At 42.3% G+C, this 18,470-nt stretch overlaps 1 protein-coding gene across 7 annotated transcripts in view; it reads right to left on the reverse strand.

Moving 5' to 3' along the window:
- The window catches only part of EXOC6 (exocyst complex component 6), a 364,257-nt gene that overhangs the window by 225,023 nt on the left and 120,764 nt on the right, over positions 1-18,470 (reverse strand). The window contains exon 1 of one of the 7 annotated variants that reach the window (XM_059169435.1): positions 2,742-2,917. The exons of 5 other annotated variants lie outside the window; for them this stretch is intronic. In XM_059169435.1, coding sequence (XP_059025418.1) covers positions 2,742-2,842 — 101 coding nt within the window. In that variant the 5' untranslated portion in view covers positions 2,843-2,917. Of the gene's footprint in view, positions 1-2,741; positions 2,920-18,470 lie in introns of those variants that run through there. One more of the 7 variants, XM_059169442.1, reaches the window with a different exon arrangement.

The raw sequence follows: 18,470 nt of genomic DNA on the forward strand, positions 1-18,470 counted from the left end.
TTCTCACTTAATCATCAGTAATAAAAAGTAAATCAGGAAAAGATCCAACTGAAAAAGTCTCCCACTGATGAAAAAAAAAATAGTAAGAATGGTAACAACATCATAAGCCAAAAGGCCAGCTAAAAGATAAGTGGAAAGTAACAAAAATTAATCTTAATACTAAAATATTTACAGATGAACTGATGTCCAGAATTTGCTTCAAAATAATATAGGGTTAGGGAGAGTGGACGGGAGCAGATCGAATGGCACTGGCTGGGGGTTGAACTGAAGCAAGATGATGGCTTCATGATGATTTCCACACTATTCTTTTTACTTTCCAATAAAAGGGTTTTTTAAATTTTAATATTAGCACTTAGTGAAACCAAGATAAAAAACAGTAATAGCTTAAACACTATTCAAGAGAAAGGCTTGCTACCAGTGCCTTCTATGTGTGTATAGAAAGTCTGCTTTTAAATGAGATGACAAGTGTATATATAGGATAAGTATGAGTCACTGAAGTTGGCCAAAGAAAACAGTGTGGGTTTCAACAAAGTGAGGAGGTGACATAATTGCCCAGCAAAAGAGAACAGAATAACACTGTGAACACATATATTCTATTTATGTCACAAAAGTCTCTCAATATATTTCAAATTTTCTTCTAAATTAATTTCATCTCTTTTCAAAGATAATGCCTAGCATTTTTTCCCAAGAGGAAGTATCTTCTTCATAACCTGTACTATTTTCAAAAATTGGCTGTTCTGATAACTATAATACATACTGTACTCTTTAACTTTCACTATGCAGTGAGGAAAACAAAGCTTCCTTTTGATCTATGATTTCTACTTTCATTACCAAATGACCAGAGTTTTATGAAAAGAAATCATCATGCTGGAAAATTAAGAAAGTGTACTAATTACGTCTATCATATCACAGCAAGAACTTCATGTGACCAAAAAAAAAAAAAAAACTTATCAGGTGCCTACCACATGCTTGGTGTTAGGGATACAGTAGGGAACAAATAGGCAAGGTCTCTAATATCCCGGGCTTCTAAAGACCCACCCCCTACCAAAGTACAGGAATAAGAAAATTGAGGTTCAGAAACCTTAAATGATTTTGTCCATGACCACACATTTCGTCAGCGATAGGACCCGTGCAAAACACTCCGGAATCTCAGGGCAAGGTTAATTTACATTATAATTTGAAATAGCTTCACTTGATACTACATCCACAGGTCCACAAAACATACAGCACTTCATTTCTAGGAAGCCTATACTGAAGAAAATAATGTTAAAGCACAATCACTTCTAACTTCCATATGTGAATAACAATTTCACCATCAATATGAAAGCTGAAACTTTACATTTAAAGGGTACTTCTTTTGATGGAAAGAATTCTGGAGATGGTTGGTGGGGATGCTTGCACAACATTGTGAATGTATTTAATACTACTGAACTGTACCCTTCAAAATGGCTGAGATGGTAAATTTTATGTTATGTGTATTTTACAATACAAAACTTAGTTTGAGAATTCCAGTTTTCTTTAAATCAAATAAAGCTTAGGCAAGGATATCACCTTGTGATCTCTTAAAAAAAAAAAAAAAAAAAAAGTACTTCTTTTTCTTAAAAAGTTTATTTACTTGTAAATAATCTTTACACCCAGCGGAGGGCTCGAACTCATGACACCGAGACGGAGAGCAGCATGCTCTTCCCACTAAGCCAGCGAGGCGCCCCTAAAAAACACTTATCCTTTTGTTTTTTTTAAGATTTTTTTATTTATTCATTTCTGAAGAAGACAAAGAGAGAACACAAGCCGAGGAAGAAGCAGAGGGAGAGGGAGAAGCAGACTCCCCGCTGATCCAAGAGCCCAATGTGGGGCTCGATCCCAGGACCTGAAGATCACTACCTGAGTCAAACGCAGAGGTCCAACCATCTGAACCACCCAGGCACCCCCAAACAGGCACTTATTCTTGGTGAGAATGCCTAACCTAATCTAGTGGATCACAACAGTGTCCAGCTAATATTCTATTAGGGCAACAGGTCAGTCTGGAATATTCATTATCTGGTATTATTTTAAAAGGGTGGAGATCTTTTTCAAAATCAACGGGAAAGTTAATGCAAAATTAATGAAATGTTCGTAAGTAAAAGCTTCCCACACTCCAGAAGGCGCGCCGGGCGAGCGCTCGGTCACACTGGCGCGCTCCTAAGCATCAGCTCCTGCCCGCCAGCCCACGCTCCCTTCTCGCCCACTCCGGCCGCGCTGAGGGATAATGGTGCCGGCGACTCCAGCTCAACTTCAATTCTCCCACGCCCGCTGCAGCCCTCCACGTCAGGGTTTCCACCTGCGGGCGCCTCGGCATCTCAGTCACGCCGACTGTCGGTTAACCTTCGCCCCAGCACAGCCGCCCTCAGCCCCGCCGGGAGCCCGGGAGGCCCGAGGCGCGTCCTCGGGACCCCAGGCCGTCAGGGCCGGGCGGCGCGGCGGCTCCCCGGGTCAAAGGCGCCGCCGCGGCCACACCCACCGGCTGCGCGGTGACAGCTCCCGGGGCTGAGGCGGGCTGTAGCGACAGGTGCAGCCGCCCGTTCCTCCCCTCCCCGCCCGGGCAGGCCCAGGTCTCGGCCCACCGCCCCGGAGCGCCCCCGCCCGCCTCCACACGCACCACCTGTCGGTACGCCCGGCGCGCGGCCGGCGGCGGACGCCCAGCTCGGCTCCTGATGAGCGGCCAGCGGCGGCAGCCCGAGGTCCCGGGGGGATGCGAGCTTTACCGGAGAGTGGGTCCCACGCAGGCGGTGTCGGTGCTCTCAATCTCCTGCAAGATCCGTTCATGCTCCGGGACAGTCCCCAGACCATCGCCATTCTCCGCCATCTTGGCTGGAAGCTAAGGAGCCGGCGAGGCGCGGCGCCGCGCGGACAGCGGGGGCGAGCAGCCTGAGGCGCGCGCGCAAGGGGACGGAGAGGGGGCGTGGAGAGGGCGGAGACAGCGCGGGGGCGCGCGGAGGGTGTGGGAGGAAGCTTGCGGGCGCGCGACCGGACCCTGGTCTCTGTTCTAGCACCTGTCAGAGCGCAGGGTCCTGCCCGCCGAGGCGAGGAATGAAGACACTTTGCCTTCCGCTCTCCCCCTCCCCTTGCTCCCAGTTGCTATATAGTGACTGGCCTGGCTTTGCCATACATTCTTCTTGTACTGTGTGTGCCAGACTCTGCTAATGCGCTCGAGATACCTTAGTAATGAAACAGGTCGACAATGAAATAATCACCTTCGATCTATAGCAAAAGCTACGGGAACATTTAACAAGGAGGTGATGTACACTCGGAGGTGGAGAATCAGAGAAGGAAAATGTACACTCCAGAAACTCAAATTGTGCGTGGGAGTAATTTTTATTTTAGGAATGTACCAGCAAAATCCCAGTTGACCAAAATCCCCATGACTACAGCTCGGGGTGACTTGATGTCTCTCCCTGCAGGAAGTTTACAGTGGCCAGTCACCTTGGAAATAAGTCATAAGCACCAGGAAAATTAAGTGACGAAAAAGTATGACACTATATGGCAAGGTTACATGAGAGGTCCAGAGCAACGTGTGATTTCATGCCTTAGTCCCTAAAATCCTTGAACCCAAGTGCCTTCCAGGGACTGTAGTTGGGATGAGGAGGGGTGGAAGCTCTGGAGAGGGGCAGGCATCAGAGAAATGGGAAAGAGGAAGTGGCTTTGGCAAAGTGCTAGTGTAGAAGAGTCCTGTTTAATGACTTGTGGGACACTGAGTAAACCAGTTTGTCATGACCAAAGCACCAACTGAGGAAGATAATCAGGGAGTGCAAACCTAACCCTGAGGGAGACCTGTTTTCCGGTCCCCATTAACCCAAGTTTCTGAACTACCCTTCCAGTGAACCAAGCTCCTTACTATCCAGCTGTGTAACTTAACCCCTTCAGTGAGCTTTTACTAGAAGATTGCCTCCATCCTTCTCCCCACAAAAATGTCTGGGAGGTGGTTTTACATGAGCTCTGGAGATTCGTATCTTCAATTTAATTCCCTGCTCCTTCATTTCAGAGCTGAGTGACACTGAGCAAGAACCTAGTATCTATTTCAGTTTCCCCATCTGTAAATGACCACAATTGTAGTGTCTTCCTCATATCCCTGTCTCATATTATATTAGTTTTCTATTGTTGCTGTAGCAAATTGCCACAAACTTATTAATACCTTAAAACACTCAAATTTATTATCTTGAGGTTCTGTAGGTTAGAAGTGCAACAAGGGTCTCACTGGGCTAAAATCAAGGTGTCAGTATGACTACATTCCTTTCTAGAGAATTCGTTTCCTTACTTTTTCCAGTTTACAGAGGCTACCCAGATTTCATGGCTTATAGCCCCCTTCCTCAGTCTTTAAAGTCAGCAACATTGCATCTCTCTAACCAGCCTTCCGTAGTCACATCTTCTTTAGTCACATATCGCTCTGATGACCATCAAAGATTCTCCGCTCTTAATGACCCCTGTGATTAGTCTGAATCCAACCATATCATCCTGGACAAACTTCCATCTTAAGGTCTTAACGTTAATCACATCTGCAACCTCCCTTTTGTGATGTCTGACATATTTACAGGTCTGGGATTAAGACATGGACCTCTTCGGGGAGCCATTATTCTGCCTGCCACATATAATAACCACTACTAACATATATAAATGCCCTCCTTTCCATTATTCTGAAGTTTCTGTCCTCCCTGGAAAATTCAACTCAAATATATCTCCTTCAGAAAAATTCCCCTATCTAATCACAACCTTCTCTAACTCCAGATTCAATTTAGCACATTTGTCCGCTCCACTACCAACTGTTTTAATAGTGTGCAGTTGTTTTGATTAGTTCCTTTTCATACAACTGCGAGTTTTGTTTGCTTTTGTACCCTTGGCCCCCAGGGAATCAAAATGCAACTGACCTTAGTACATACTGGCTTGGAAGATTAAGGAAACTCTGCTATATCCAACTGCCCATTCTACCAAGAGCCTGTCTCAGTGGTACAGAAGAATCCAGAGCTTCTCTGGGAAATCCGTTTTCTCGAGCTGCAAGAATACGCAAAAACAAAAATATCTCTTCCTGAGCTCTCCAGCACTGTCACACTACATTAAAGACCTTAAGTTCAGAGTTGACTTTTTTTTTTTTTTTTTTTTTTTTTTTTTTGGTGCAAATGGGAGAATGCTGGAGGGATTTTTGAAACCAGACAATGCTGAAGCTCGGAAGCCATTGGAAAGAATTCAGGACGAGTTAGAAAGAAGCATGCCAAACAGGTCTGAGGATAAGGTAGGAGTTTGATTAATCTGTGATGGGTAACAATTCAGAATTAGAACAATTATCAAATTGTAAAAAGTTTTTTCAAATTTGCTCTATACATAATGACATCAAATGTAACATTTTATAGGGTTGTTGTCAGTTGCCTTAATAGAAATCTGTCATTATAACAGAAAGTGTGTACCTCAAATTCCATGATCCCCACTTAAATCAAGGGCTTCAATCCAAGAAACAATATCTATAGACTTTTGGTTTCACCATGGTTGAATTTTTTTTTTTTTTAAAGATTTTATTTATTTATTTGACAGAGAGAAATCACAAGTAGATGGAGAAGCAGGCAGAGAGAGAGAGGGAAGCAGGCTCCCCGCTGAGCCGAGAGCCCGATGCGGGACTCGATCCCAGGACCCTGAGATCATGACCCGAGCCGAAGGCAGCGGCTTAACCCACTGAGCCACCCAGGCGCCCCACACCATGGTTGAATTTTATCCTTCAGTCAAGCCAAACCCCAGTACCTGGCCCCCACTGTTTGGGCCCTTCATGCTATGGTTTCTATTTAGTAAAAAACTGAGTTTTTTTCTTAGCTGACTGAATGTACAAGGATCGAGGCACCTGGTGTTAGCACATCTGAATTGGAGGTTCAGCTCTTGAGAGAAGAAAATAAACCTTTTGAAAATCGAGCCTGAAACCAAAACATATGAAATGAAGACAAATTTTATATCGTCCTACAAAAAGAAGAGGAAGCCAGTTCTCTCTGCAGGAAAGAGCAGACCATCTTAGTTCCGTCAATGTGCATGGCCAGAATTCATTATTCTGATGAGTAAAGCAAGGTGAAGAGAGCAGGGCAAGTGGCACAGGCCACCTTCTTATTTGGTGACTCTTTCCCGATGGAACATTCCTTTTCTGAGCATTCATTGCCCAAGACCTTCTTCTCTTCACCAATCCTGACATGATCCCAAACCTAGCCCCTCTCCTGGGAAGCCAGCCCTGCTTTGGCACTCCTCACTCCAGGCCTGTTTCGACACCTTCCCATAGAGATTACTTCAACATAAGCAGCAATATCTTCCCCTCAATTCAAGTCAAGACAGAAGGAAGTCCATATACCACTTCTCCTTCTGAAACAGCTTTTGCTGGTTCCCTTTGTGACTGCTGACAGTTCTGTTAGCATCTGAAGGTTTTGGCTAAGAATTTAAAGCTAAGTGTTCTAAATAACTATATATATTTTTAACTTCAGACATAGATATAACAAATAAATGTGCAAAAAAGCCTATTCTAATCCTATTCTAAGTGATACATTTCTAAAATATAAAGAATTTCAGCTATAGACCAAAATAAAACCACAACAGCTATTTATCGAACATACTTGTTAAGCCCTTTGTATCATCTAATTTAATCTTTACAAACTTAATCAGTAATTTAACTTAGAATTTAATTAGCACTAATTTTCCTGAAATCTAATTTAAACCTATGGGGGTACTTTCACTATCTCCAGTTTAATATGAGCAAACAGACTTCTAGAAATTAAGTCACTTGTCGGGCCCCTGGGTGAGCTCAGTTGGTTAACTGTCTGCCTTCAGCTCAAGTAATAATCCCAGGGTCCTGGGATTGAGTCAGGCTCCCTGCTCAGTGGGGAGTCTGCTTCTCCCTCTGCCTCTCCCCCCACTTCCCACTTGTATATGCATGCTTTCTCTCTCCCTCAAAAATAAGTAAATAAAAACTCTTCAAAAAAGAAAAAGAAATTAAGTCACTTGCCCAAGGCCACACAGCTAGTGAGTTGAAGAAAATGGAGCTATCAACCAGTTCCTGTTTCTCCCATTAATTAAAAAAAAAAAAAAGTCAGCAAGGAAGCTTGTTCCAGTGTTGTTTTATGCACGGGATAGATAACCAGTCTGGTCTAAGGAGGTTGAGGGTTGTGGGGCACACACAGGCAGATTGTACAGAGATATAGGGTTATTTTGCAGTCAGTAGATTTTGACTTTCAGAGATCCACTCAAAATCTTACTTCAGGACTCCTGGGAGGAGAAAGGCAAACCAGGAAGACTGGCAGGACAGGAGATGCATTCTGTGTCCAGTAGGAAACTAACCCTCAAAGTAAGGATTTAACCTGTACATACACTCTTCGTCATTAACAACTTCTACTTTGAGCCACTTGTCTGCAGGCTCATAACCTATCTTGGCAAAGCTCCTCCCTCAGAAAAAGGTAGTAGAAGGCAGCTGCCCTGGTCTGGTATTTAACTGCTTGGGTTCAAATTCCAACTCATCTTTTACTAGATGTTGGACCTCCAGAGAGCTAGTTAACTTGTCTAAACCTCAGTTTCTTCAAGTGTGAATTAGAGACAGTAACAGCTCCTAGCTCACCAAGTTGTGTGGGGATTAAAGGAGATAATATTTGCATAATGTCTAGCCCAGAGCTCAATTAGCATTAGCATTAGAGACCAGGGCTATCATTTATTTCAGACATGTATTTTGAAACCAGGAAGCCCAGAATTCAGCTTCCTCTTTGATAAAATACAAATACAAACCAGACACAAAAATGTACTTTTTTCTAATCATTAACCAAGTATCCTGGGTTTTTTCTTCTTTTTTCCAAGTATCCTTGTTTTATATCAGAATTTTCTGAACCTACCCTTCATTTTTTTGAATGCTCGATAGGTGGAAACTGCCTGAAATTTGCTTCCTGTTATAGAAACGGGACCATGTCCTTGTGTTAGACTCTTGGTTCCATATCCCCTTAAGTGATCCCTCCGGATCTCAAACAAGTCAAGAGTCTCTTTGCTGTCTTTGGAGGCAATGTGCCTCCTCTGAGGCACATATTGTGGAGGCAAACAGATCACTGAGTCTCTCTCCACTTCCTGGCACAGAGACAATGTCTGTTTTGTTGGCTGTCCAGCACAGTTCATAGTTGTGAAGTGAATGATCTGCATCCAGATACTTCTGATGTTAAGCATGACATGGTGAACCATGTTTCATAAGGTAGGACATCTCTACAGAACGACTCTCCTCCCCACTCCTAGAGCTCACTTCCTGATCTTCATCTTCTCAAGACTTGGGTAACATTGTTCAGATGTTTCGTAAGGAGTTTAAAAGCCCTACATATAGAACTGTAGAACTGTATCAAAATGTAAAGGAGAGGCAGTTTTTATACACTGGCTTTAATAACTAACCTTCCTGGTGCCTTTGAGCTATTCACTCTTTGGGGCCATCATGATGCAGTTGGGGGTGCAGTGGCCAGTCCTCCAACTTCTGCCTTGTTGGTGCAGTGACCTCAAGTGGCCACACTCTGTAAGTGCAGGAGGATATGAACCAAGCCCTGCCAGGCCTCAGAGAATTCCTGCTGTGAAAACTAGGTCCAGGAGTCTGTTGTTCCATAAAGATCTGGATCCCGTGGCAGAGAACAATAGAAGGAAATTTGAAATTGGAGCCAAATAAAGTCAGTTCATCGAAATATGGGCCAGTCCTCCGAGAAGTTCAAAAGTAATTAGCCCCAGGTTCCGTTCATTCAACAACCATTTTTACTAAATACTTGCTGTATGCCAGGCTGTGTGCTAAGCTCTTAGGGCTGGTTCATCATATGCAACCAATGTGGTTGCTCTTGGCTTAATGCTCTGCCATCTCCATCTTGTAATTCCTTTTCTTTAAGATTTTCATTTATTTATTTGACAGAGAGAAAGAGATAACAAGTAGGCAGAGAGGCAGGCAGAGAGAGAGGGAGAAGCAGGCTCTTCGCTGAGCCGAGAGCCTGATGCAGGGCTCCATCCCAGGATCCTGAGACCATGACCTGAGCTGAAGGCAAAGGCTTAACCCACTGAGCCACCCAGGTGCCCCTCCATCTTGTAATTCTTAATAATTTCTGAACAAAGGGGCCTGCATTTTCATTTTGTATGGGTCTGGCCAATGATGGCACTAGTCCTACTCTCAAACAATGTCCTGAAAACTCCATTGGCTCACCCATACCCAAAATAGCCATTTTCAAGTCCATCGAGCAATTATTCTGAGTTCCATTCTAGCATTTCTTTCTTCTTCCCTCCCACCCCCAGCTTCTAACATCAACTCTTTTTCTTCTCTTTCTTCTCCTCCTTGTTGGTTTTTCTGTTCATTCTGTTCAAAGCACTCTCTATTCTTCATTCCTGTCCCACTTAGCTTCCCTTTATTCCTTTTGTGCTTTCTCCCTCTCCTCTCACATGTCTTATTTTTCTTCTCTCAACAAAATGGATTTAGAAATGTAACTAATGTAATGTAATGGAATAATAATAATAACAATAACAACAACAGCAGCAGCAATAATAATAACTAACATTTATGTCCTGGCCAGTCTCTGCCCTGGGACCTCCCTCACCGTTTTGTTCATCATAGCACTAAATACAACACTTTTAAAAAATATATAAAACTATTTATTGAGTACAACTTATCAGTATTTACAATAAACATGCAGCTGGATAACATTATGACTCCCAAGTTACTGTTTTTCCTGGTTTCTGCTGAACCAGTAACTCAAATAGTAAGAAGATTAAGCCTACATTTAAGGAGTGGGTTGGGGTAAAAACAAAAAGAAAACCAAAAACCAAGCAGGTCAAGAATTTTTCGATTACAGAAGTTTGTTCACCCATTTATTCCTACAGGTCCTAAATTGCCAGCATCTCTAACCATCTGATTATGATTAGGTTTTCACGAGCAAAGTCTTAGACATTCTATGAATCATGACCTTTTAGCCCATACAACACAGGGATTTCAACTTCTTGAAAAGGAATGGTTCTGAGCACCTGGGTGGCTCAGTCAGTTAAGCACCCAACTCTTGATTTTGGCTCAGATCATAATTTCAGTGTTGTGGGATCGAAACCCGTGTTGGACTCTGCATTCAGCGGGAAGTCTGTTTCTTTCTCTGCCTCTCCCCCTGCTCATGCTCTTTCTCTTTCTATCTCTCTCTCAAATAATTTCTTTTAAATTTTATTTATTTATTTTGACAGAGAGAGATCCTAAGTAGGCAGAGAGGCAGCCAGAGAGAGAAGGGGAGCAGAGAGCCCAAGGCGGGGCCTGATCCCAGGATCCTGAGACCACAACCTGAGCCGAAGGTAGAGGCTTCAACCTACTGAGCCACCCAGGTGCCCCAAATAATTTTTTTTTAAGGGATGGTTCATTAGAAAGAAGCTTTAAATGTCCATTTAACTAGGTTTTGTTACTTAACTAAAACACACCAGGACTTATCTAGTTTTCTCATTTGGGTGGGGATTCTTGGCAGTGACAATATTTTCCTTCCAGGGATCTTGCAAATTAAATTGCATTTATGTGACTGTGGATATGGATATGGATTCTGATGTGGCTGCTTTTAAATTATCCAATTTAAATTATTTACATTATATTTAAATTTTCCAAGTAATTATAAAATTTGAAAGGTTAAGGATTCAGGAAAAATTTAAATTTAACTTGAAGCGATTTATTTCTTAGGTCGCTGAAAATGATGGCATCCTAGAAACACAGGCTTATCTGTGGTTATAAAATGTTGTTTTTGTTTTGGTGAATGTTGAAAAAGAAAAACCATTCACATATGTATTTTAAGTATAAACACACATACACACACACAAACCAAATAAACAAAAAACCCAGAATGGTCCTCAGGCATATAAGATTTAAACATGAATTCTGATTAACAACTATGAAGATTTCCCCCAACATTTTTTTTTCACTTAATTTATTTACCTGAAAGAGAGAATACAACCTGGAGAAAGGACAGAGGGAGAGGGAGAAGCAGACTTATTGCTGAGCACAGAGACAGCCAGGGTGCTGGATCCCAGGACCTCTAAGATTATGACCTGAGCCAAAGTCCCATGCTTAACTGACTAAGCCACCTGGGTACCCCTCCCTCAACATTTAGAAAAGGTGTTCTCTGATGCAGGGGAATAATATGCTGTCTTGTTTGGGGGCACGTCGGTTGCTCAGTGGGTTAAAACCTCTGCCTTCAGCTCAGGTCAGGATCCCAGGGTCCTGGGTTCGAGCCCCACGTTGTGCTCTCTGCTCAGTGGAGAGCCTGCTTCCCCGCCTCTCTCTCTCTGCCTACTTGTGATCTCTGTCTGTCAAATAAATAAATAAAATCTTTTTTTAAAAAAATGTGCTGTCAAGCAGAGAAAGACAACTATCATATGATCTCCCTGATATGAGGAAGTGGTGATGCAACATGGAGGCTTAAGTGGGTAGAAGAATAAATGAAACAAGATGGGATTGGGAGGGAGACAAACCATAAGTGACTCTTAATCTCACAAAACAAACTGAGGGTTGCCGGGGGGAGGGGGTTGGGGAGAAGGGGGTGGGATTATGGACATTGGGGAGGGTATGTGATTTGGTGAGTGCTGTGAAGTGTGTAAACCTGGTGATTCACAGACCTGGGGATAAAAATATATGTTTATAAAAAATATATGTTTATAAAAAATAAAAAATTAAAAAAATAAAAAAATAAAAAAAAATTAAAAAAAATGTGCTGTCTGGTTTCAAATAGTCTTTTCTGATAAAGGAAGCAACTACAGAAATCTTTTATTTGTTCAAAGTAACCAGTGCTATAGATGCAAAAATCCCCAACAAAACCCCCAATACTACTTCAAAACAAACATATCAAACTTGATTTTCTTATTTCCTCATACTAGTAAGTCAAAAAACCAAGACCCAGATTTTATATATACACATATAAATGCCAAGTTAATCTCTTTTTATAAAAAGCAATTACAGGGCACCTGGGTGGCTCAGTCAGTTAAGCATTTGAGTCTTGATTTCAGCTCAGGCCATGATCTTAGGGTTATAGAATTGAGCCCCACATCAGGCTCCACAGCAGGGTGTCTCCTTTTCTCTCTCTGCCTCTGCCCTCTGCACTCTCTCTCCCTCAAACAAATAAATAAATTTTATAAATTTTAAAAAGTAGGGCGCCTGGGTGGCTCAGTGGGTTAAGCCACTGCCTTCGGCTCAGGTCATGATCTCAGGGTCCTGGGATCAAGTCCCGCATCGGGCTCTCTGCTCAGCAGGGAGCCTGCTTCCCTCTCTCTCTCTCTGCCTGCTTCTCCGACTACTTGTGATTTCTCTCTGTCAAGTAAATAAATAAAATCTTTTAAAAAAAAATTTTTTTTAAGTAATTACAGTTGGGGCACATGGGTGGCTCCGTCAGTTAAGCATCTGACTCTTGATCTCAGCTCAAGTTTTGATATCAGGGTCATAAGTTCAAGCCCCATGTTGGGCTCTAACCTGTGTATGGAACCTCCTTTTAAAAAAAAAAATTTTTTTTTTAAGCAATTACAGTTTAAGGACCCTTCCTATTTGCATCTTTTGTCAACACCTAATCTGCCTCATCTGAATCTTTCCATTCATGAGAGACTTGAATTTTCCGCTGCTGTCTGTGGCACAAATTATTTGTTCGGGACCAAGACCTCTGACAAAGCCCCTTGGTTCATCAGCAACATCTCTTTTCTTCTTTGATTTACTATAATCAGCTTCACTATCAGATAAAGATTATCTTTTTATACGATCTTTTTCTTTACCAAGTTTTGAGAAATAAGAAATGCTTCAATTAACTCTGGACAATCTAAATTTTCTCCAGGTTCCCAAGTATTGTCAGCATCTGTGAATCCCTTCCACTTCAGGAAATACTCCCCTTTCCCATTCACTACATGGTGGTCCAGTACTTTTTCCACCATAAATTCCACAGGCTCTGCCTCTTCTAATTTTTTTACTCTTTCCATCTCTTTCTTCCCCTTTTTTTAAATGAGAGTGTAGGGGGAGGGGCATAGGCAGAGAATAGAGAAAATCTTAAGCAGACTCCCCACCCAGTGTGGAGCCCAAAGCAGGGCTTGATCTCGCGACCCGGAGGTCATGATTGGGACCAAAACCAAGAACAGATGCTTAACTGACTGAGCCACCCAGGCACCCCTTCTTCACCTTTTTTTTTTTTTCTTTTTTTAGCAATCTAGTTTAATTGGAGGCCATTTTTTATTGCAGACTCTAAGAGCTATTATTCACCACCCTAGTTCCAGGTCTGCAAGTGTCCCACGCCCTGCATGCTTCAAGCTCCAGCCCTATCCAAGGGGGAAGGGCCTGGGGAACTGCCACAATACCACTTTTTTATTTGCTTCATTTTAGCTCCTTCCACTAAAATACAAGTTCTAACAGCAAACCATTGACCTTCTAGACCCCAGCCTGCCATACCATAGGCACTCCATAAACATTTATTTACTGAATGAATGAACAGGTGAGGGAATGTGCATTTTCTATGTATGAGGCATTACATTAAATACATTTCATGACGAATTCATGTAATCCTTTCAGTAGATCTATTAGTAATGACAGACGCAAAATTTGAACCTACATCTTTCTGGCTCCAGAGTCCATTCATTTAACCAGTAAAGAAACAAAACTGTCTCTATGGTTAAAATACTTGGTTCCCAGATATAAAAATGTTTTTTAGCTTCTCCCTTTGTTGCACTGAAGATCAAGTAGTGAATGATACTATCATTTAAATGTTCAGAAGTTTGACAACAACACAACCCACTCTCACTGGGGACTCGGGCTTCCCTGAGGTGCTGCTAACAGGTGGCCTCGGTCATGGTTAGCCCCACATTTATTCCCGGACTCCATATATATCCACAACATGTAACACACTACACCACTCTCATCAGAGATTAAATGAAGTAATGACATTACATTGGCGTAAAATATAAGCATTAGTAAATATGGTTTTGAAAAAGGGATGTTCTCTCTCCTGAATATAATACAACCAAAATAAAATTCATATTACTCAATATTTCCCACTTACTGAGAATTTCAAGATGTTGTGAGTGCTTGGTTATTTCAGTACTCTATATATTTATTAAATTATATTGGAATACATATCCCAGATATAAATTAGATATAATAATAATAGCTAATATTTATTGAGCATTTACAATGTGCTAGGTAGGTACTGTGCTAAGCATTTTTATTTATTAACCATTTGAGATGAGTGGTATTATCATCTCTATTTTAGGGGCGCCTAGGTGGCTCAGTCAGTTAAGTGTATGCCTTCAGCTCAGGTCCTGATCTCAGCGTCCTGGGATCACACCCCCCAACTCAGGCTCAGCTCTGTGCTCAGCACCGGAGTCTGCTTCTCCCTTCCCCTCTATCTCTGCCCCTCCCCCTTCTTCTGCTCAAATAAATGGATAAAATCTTTTTTAAAAAAATTCTTACTCCTTATTTTACAGTTTCAGAAACTAAGGCCAAAATCAAACAACTAATAAAACCTGAACCTTTGATGTTAAGCAATGTACTTAATGAGGTAAGATTTAATAGAAAGCTTACATTTCTGAAGGTACATGCAGCAAGAGCATTGTAAAACGTTTACAGGTGTTAACCAGTTATATTTTTTAGCATGTCATCCCAAGATTTTATTGTATACACAGCTTATTAGTTGGATTTTTTTTTAATGTTTTCTGTCCTTTCCTAAAAGCATGTTATCTTCATTCCTAAAAACATTAAAGTCAAAGAAATAACAATATCCTGTTTGCTCTTAAACTGGTTAAACTTCATGGTCAGCTTTTGGAAAAGAGCCCGAGAGAGTCTGTGAATACAAGTGTAAAACAATTATGTTATTATAAAACAATTACAAAAATTTCTTCTGGTACGTCATCTTGTACAATTCCCTTTTCCTCCTATTTTTCCCAGCCCTCTGTAAGGCCTTCTTTGGACATGTCCCCTTCCTCTACTTCCCACTAACTTTGCAGCACCCTCAACCTGCCCTTATCTTCCCTCAGGGTCAGCTATAGCAATAAGACACGCTGTGACTTGTGAACCCAAATGCCTGCAGACATGCCGTGACTTCAGGACCTGTTCTAAGAGGCGAACAACACACCTGCAGGAGTCCAAGTGGCATAAAGAGCCAGGCAACATCCAGGTTGGAGTCAGGACCTCCAGGGTAAGGCAGGTCTAATGGGCAAGGCCTAGCAGCAGGAAGTTCTAGCGTGAACATGGTAAATGTTATGAACACTGCCACTGCCCTATAAGATGTTCTCGCCTGCAATCACTAACTTATCAAAACTACCTCAATGTGAAATTCAGGCAACCACTCCCGATGCATGGGGATTGATTTGCTGCTTGAGACCAGGTGCCCACCCTTGTTAAAGGAAGTTGGTGAGGCTTCCTTCCAATAAGGCCAGCGCTAGTACTTTCCTTTGGTGTGGCTCCAAACAGCCCTTAAGCCTACCAGGGACAAGCATGCCCCCAGATGCCGGGGCTGTAAGGAGCTACATCTATATATAGTTAAATCTATATTTAAGATATAAGATAGATATAAAGCTATATCTAAGCCAAATGGAGGGACTGGATTGAAAGTCAGAAAACCAAAAAAGAATGAGAAAATCCCATGGAAATTAGCATGTGGTGGTAACATGAAGAAAATAGCTATGCCCAGGACAAAAGGGTTAGGGTAGCAAAACTAATTCCAGCTGCCACCTGCTGGTGAGTTTCAACCTACTAGCAATCCGAACACCCAAACCAAAGCCATGCTAGGACAACAGAGGCACTAGCAATAGACTTTCCCCAACATTTCTCCCTTTTCTCTTAAACTCACTCACCATCTGCATGGCTAATATCAAATACTGCTTTTCTATCCGGGAATTTTATTCCCAACTCCACTATTAGAGCTGCCTGCGATGTCTTTAATGGATATTTCATTGGTAACACAAATCATGGAAAAATACAGTATCTCAGCTCTCCCCTAAAACTCCCTCCTCTTTAAACTTAATACTACAGGCAGTGGTCCCATTTCACACAAAGAATGAAAACAAACACAGGACCTCAGAATCATCCGACTCTTGTCTACTTTTTCACACACACACACACACACACACACAAGGGAGGGCCAAAGGAGTAGACCCAAGGTCCCACTGGGGGAGTCAGGCAGGAGATAGGCTGGACTCTCTAGGAGAAGCTTGCTCTGGGAGCAGCAGAGAGTTGAGTCAGGAAGAGGGGAGAATGCAGATAGGCAGGGAGAAAGAGACTGTGGGCCACCGACAGTACCCAATGGTATGACTCTTGGTCTCAGCAACCCCCCACAATGCATCAGGCAGAGGAGACCCAATAGCCCATATGGTGTGCAGGGGTGAGCACTAGGAAGCTCGGTCCGTGTGAAGGAAGAGATGCTGTGTCACCCTTAAATGCCTGAAGCAGACACCATTTCTGAGTCCTGAGACGCTGAGCTCTGGTGACATCACCTTGTTAGAGAAGAAAACCCCACCTGGCTCTGACCTTGCGCAGGGCACCTCAGACTCCCGACCTGGAAAATGGAAGGTGGGCAGGGGAAGGAAACTAACAGAGTTGAAGATTTTATGACAGGAAATGTTTGTTGAAGCAATGCCTTCCTTCTTTGACAAGGAAAAGTGAACAGGAGAGCTTCAATTCCCAGGTGCAGGGATTTTCCTGAGAATGTTTCTCTCCTGTATTGCCAGCCCTGTCCTCTCAATGCCCTAACCCTTTCCTCACTGTCCACCCCACCAGTCTGCACGCCACCAAATCCACTCTCCACCGTGTCTGCTTTTATAGCTCGTAGCCTTCCACTACCTCCACTTCTTCCCTCAAAGGATGACTTTCTCTCTCAACTGCCTCCTTTCTTTTGCTTCACAAAGTCACCGTTACTTCAGAAGCTCATACAAATCAGTGAACCAATATTTATCTAGCTACTCTGTTGGTAGAATCTTCTGCAGAGGATACAATGGTAAAAGGAAGATACATTCCTGGCTTCAGGAATCTTTCCACCCGAAAATATTTCTAAAATTACAACACACACATTTTAAGTCAGAATAAATGCCCTGGATTCTTTGCGGCCTTCAAAGGATGGATATTCACATGTGGCTGGGGGATCACAAGAGGCTTCATAGAAGAAAGAGCATTTGAGTGAATAATAATAATGATGATAATAATAATAAACAACCATGGACACAAGAGAAAGAAAATCTCAGGACACATTTTCAAATAGTAACCATTCTAGTTCAGCCAAAATGGAAGTCCTGTCTTGATTTTTCCAGCCCTCATATTTGACCACACAAGCTGATGTGTTCTGTAAGAACAGTGGAAGAATCACTGACACTGGAACATCAATGACGTGCATACGCATGAGCAAAAAAGCATCGAATGCCAGTCTCAGAAGTCTTCATCTAATTGATTAAAGCAAAAGTTTAGGAAAACTAATGCTGATTAATATTGTCCCAGATAAAGTTTTATTAAGAGCTCTGAGTCTACCCTCCAAATAACATTGGGGTGTTTTAGCAGGAGCCTTTGCAAAAGAACGTTCTGAGCCCTTGTTCAATAACCCAGACACTGTTACCCAAACTAACAGTGGGTACTGCACGTCCACTCTGGTGATGACAGGGCAACACCCGGAGAATATATCAGTGTTTTCTCCCCTCTTAAGGGTGACACTGGGAGAGTGCTGTGAGGGCCAGATCTACACTGATTTCTTCTTTAGGAAGACCAGATACAAGACCAGGAATATTTACCCTAACAACAGAGGGTAGGAAAGCTCCATGATCCAGAGCAGGAAGGCAGGTCCAATACCAAGCAAGACTAGCCAGAAAGAGAAGGCCATGGTTGGATGACCTGTGTAGGTGTTAACCATGGTTGTAAGACCAAGGGAGAGGTGGAGAGGGTTGGGGGTTGAAGGCCAAGAGGTTTGAAAGAGCAACAGCAGCAGAAGCTACAGTAACTAACATGTGTCTAGGTTCCCCTCACCTATTTGTTCCCCCTTGGACTTCTGATCTAGCCATCATGCAAATGTATAAGTTCTGAAAGGTGCTGGTACAGGATAAAGTTTGCTCCATATGGAAAAAATGATTGAGTTTCCCATTAGTAAAAAAGCTCTGGTTCTTTCTACCTATTAAATAGGATAGAAATTACCTTCCCCTCTTCATGGGATGTTCATGAATGCTTGGATAAAATGAAAGTGTAAGGAAAAACTGTAATAGATTTGTAATTATTTTACAACTGCACCTACATATTGATTATCCAAGAATCAACCAACAAATATCAATGCCTTCCCATGTCCCCAAAAGTACCCTAGGCCCTTTAAAGAGATTGAAAATATATTTAGTGCAAAATCAAATTTAAATATTTGGGAGAAATTTACTCAGATTTAAATTATAATATATTTCAAAGCAACTTGGCCCTGGGCCCTTTCTGAGGATGAAGAGACAACAGCACTCCCCTGCCCCAAAATCCTTTAATTTAA

The sequence above is a fragment of the Mustela lutreola genome, chromosome 4 (genome assembly GCF_030435805.1).
Source record: "Mustela lutreola isolate mMusLut2 chromosome 4, mMusLut2.pri, whole genome shotgun sequence".
NCBI lineage: Eukaryota > Metazoa > Chordata > Mammalia > Carnivora > Mustelidae > Mustela > Mustela lutreola.